Source organism: Pyrgilauda ruficollis, unplaced genomic scaffold, assembly GCF_017590135.1.
Source record: "Pyrgilauda ruficollis isolate IOZ18807 unplaced genomic scaffold, ASM1759013v1 scaffold79, whole genome shotgun sequence".
Classification (NCBI taxonomy): Eukaryota; Metazoa; Chordata; class Aves; order Passeriformes; family Passeridae; genus Pyrgilauda; species Pyrgilauda ruficollis.
In genome coordinates, this window is record NW_024529821.1 from 4445476 (window position 1) to 4448401 (window position 2926).

Below are 2926 nucleotides of genomic sequence, written 5' to 3' on the forward strand. Positions count from 1 at the left end.
AGCTGCTGTGGGCTCTCAGGTGTGAGTGCTGGGGCTGGGGGCTCAGTGCCTGGTGGAAATAACACCAGGATTTGCTGGGACAGACAACTTGGTGGCAGCTCCAGCTGCTGTGAGTCCAGCAGCTCCCTGTGGCACTGCCATTGCCCCGTGGGGGCCACACGTGTGGCCTTTCCCAGGCCTGTCGGGCTGTGCCACGTTTGCTTTTGCTTGGCTTTATAAAGAGGAGGTGCAGGAGCTTCCTCTGCTCCTTCCCAGACTCTGCCCCCAGCACAGCCTTCGCTATGGATGGCTTGAATGTCTCCATTGCTTTTTTCTTCCTGGTTTTTGGGCTGTGCCAGGTGCTCAGGTGGCTTTCCAAGAGGCTTCTGTCCCCTGGGACACATGGCTGCCTTGCCAGGGAATTTGCTGGCTCGTTCCAGCTGTGCATGAGCTGCCTGGAGCTGAGGATGCTGATGGACATCGGCCCCTGGGGTGGTGGCTTTGGCCTGGACGTGCTCCTGACCCTCCTCTTCCTCCTCTCCACTGTCCACGGTGCCTCTTTGGACGGAGCATCCGCCAACCCGACCGTGTCCCTGCAGGAGTTCCTGCTCCTCGAGTCCAGCCTGGCAGCCACAGCGGCCAAGCTGCTGGCCCAGGGTGGGGGTGCAGGGACGGGCTGGGCTCTCACCCGGCTCTACTGGTCCTGGGAGCTGAGCCAGCTGCACTTCATCCAGAACCTGATCGCGCCCGAGTGCAGCTCCTCCATCCGCACCTCCCTGCCCCACGCTGCCTTCGTGGAAGGCTCCTGCTCCTTCCTGTTCCACCTTGTCCTCCTCAAGGTGCGACAGAGTCACCCCCTGTACCGGGTCCCTGCGCTGGCAGCCACTGTCACCTTCCTGACCTACGCAGGTGAGCAGCGCTGGTGTTTCTTCTCCCGAGTTATTTGGAAAAGTACCTCGTTTGTGGGGGAGGAACAGCCCCCGTTTTTCATCCCCCAGGACTGGAGAGGTAGGGGTTAACAAGGTAATGACTACTAAGGTGTTTGTTTTCTGTTCTTTTGGGGAGTGTTCATTTTGGGACGAAGATGGCAGTTTGGGCTATCTGGGCTCCAGGTGAATTTTGGTTCGCAGCCGTAGCTCAAGACTGGGATCACCTCCCTGGAACCTCCCCTACTGCAATCCCTCGGTCCTGCACTGAGCTTTCCTGCTTCCCACAAAGCTCAGGGTGACAAGGGTGGGATTTCCCCAGTCTGAGAAGGCAGGCAGGAGGGGTCTCAGCCCTCTGTCAGTGTTCCAGAGGATGCCGTGGGACTGTTGGCCATGTTTCTCTTCCCACACAGCCGGACCGTACACTGGGGCCTTCTTCAACCCTGCCCTGGCCACAGCCACCACCTTCCACTGCTCGGGGAGCAGCTTCTGGGACTACATCCAGGTGTACTGGCTGGGGCCCCTCGCAGGTGAGATCTTCCCAGGGGGCAGGAGCTGGCACGGGGGCAAGGCAGAAGTGCTCAGTGTAACGTGAACTGTTCTGGCAAAGGGCTGAACTTGGGGTTGCCGGTGCCAAGTGTCACTGTTCATCCTGCCTTGTTGACTCTGGGGTCATCTCTTTGCTGTCCAATTTTTTAAAATCCAACTTCTGTGTGGTACAAGGGCAGAAATCTCCCTGAAGCCAGTCTGGGGGAGGTTTAGCAAAGGTGTTTCAGGGCAATGGCAGGCTGAGCTATGCTTTGAGGTTGTCCCCAGCTCCAGCGTGGTCATGGGGAGCTGGATGTGAGCTGAGACTGGAGCCAGGTGGGGGTCGGGCTCTGCCACCAGGTAACTGATGGGACAAGAGGAAACGGCCTTGAGTTGCCCCAGGGGAGGTTTAGGTTAGGTAATGAGAAAATTTCTTCCCTGAAGGGTGGTCAGGCACTGGCACCCTGCTGAAGGCAGTGGTGGGGACATCATCCCTGCAGGGATTTAAAAACCTGGATGTGGCCCTTGGGTCAGGACCAAGGGTGGCCTCGGCAGCACTGAGGGAATGGCTGGGCTCGATGGGCTCAGAGGACTTTTCCAACCTTAATTATTCTCTGCCAGAGAACTGGGGTGGTTTATGGGTCAAAACAAGCATTGTTTGTTCTGTTAAGGACAGAGTGGTAAATTCTCCTTAAAGCAGTACAGCGAGGGTCCCTCAGCTCTCAGTGGGGACTTCAGCAGTGCTGGGCTGCCTCTTGGTCACGGTGAGGGTTGTGACAAGGAGCCAAAACCGCTGCTGAGCTGTGGGGAGGGTGGAGATGCTCCACACAGCGCTCGGAAGGGGTCTGTGCTCTCATTCCAGGGATGCTCGCTGCCCTCCTGCTGTTCCAGGGCAACATCCCACGCCTCTTCCAGAAAAACCTCCTCTACAGCCAGAGGAGCAAATACAAGGTGCCCAAGGCAAAGGTGACAGCGCAGGTGGAGGGTGACAAACCACAGAAGAAGAAGAAAGGAGGGAAGAGCAAGTCGGAGCCCCGTGCCTGAGCCCAGGAGTCCTGGCAGCCCTTTTCCCGGGAAAGGGTTTCCCGGTGTGGAGGATTTTGCAGCTCGTTCAGTCCTTAAAGCATCACAAAGGAATCCTCGCAGGATGCCCGAGCCCCTGAGCTCCTTTGGGAATTGCTTCAAAAGCCTCCCTGGAGAGTTTGAAATGTTTCAAGCCCACACTGCTGCCTCTGAGAGAAAACACGGAACACTTTTGCATAAATTGCTGGTTGTCTTGTACTGCCAGGAATCTTACAGAGAGCTGGGACCGTTCCAGGGGCAGGCTTGAGCAACCCGGGGTTATTGCACCGTGCAATGCCTGCAATAACCCCCCTGGGTCTCTTGCAGCCCTAAAAACCAAGGATAAGCCAGTAACTGCCTTGGACACTTGGGATGGGGAGGAAGCAGGCTTTGATCTTTTGAGTTACTAATGGAAACTTGTTACAAATTGG

The 2926-nt window shown here is 57.0% G+C and overlaps 1 protein-coding gene across 1 annotated transcript; it reads left to right on the forward strand.

Annotated features, from left to right (window-relative positions):
• Positions 1–281: 281 nt before the first annotated feature.
• Positions 282–2926, forward strand: LOC121364067 (aquaporin-12-like). The gene is made up of 3 exons (XM_041487004.1): positions 282–888; positions 1319–1435; positions 2296–2926. Exons 1-3 carry the CDS (start codon positions 282–284, stop codon positions 2475–2477), a joined length of 906 nt encoding a protein of 301 aa, XP_041342938.1. The 3' UTR covers positions 2478–2926.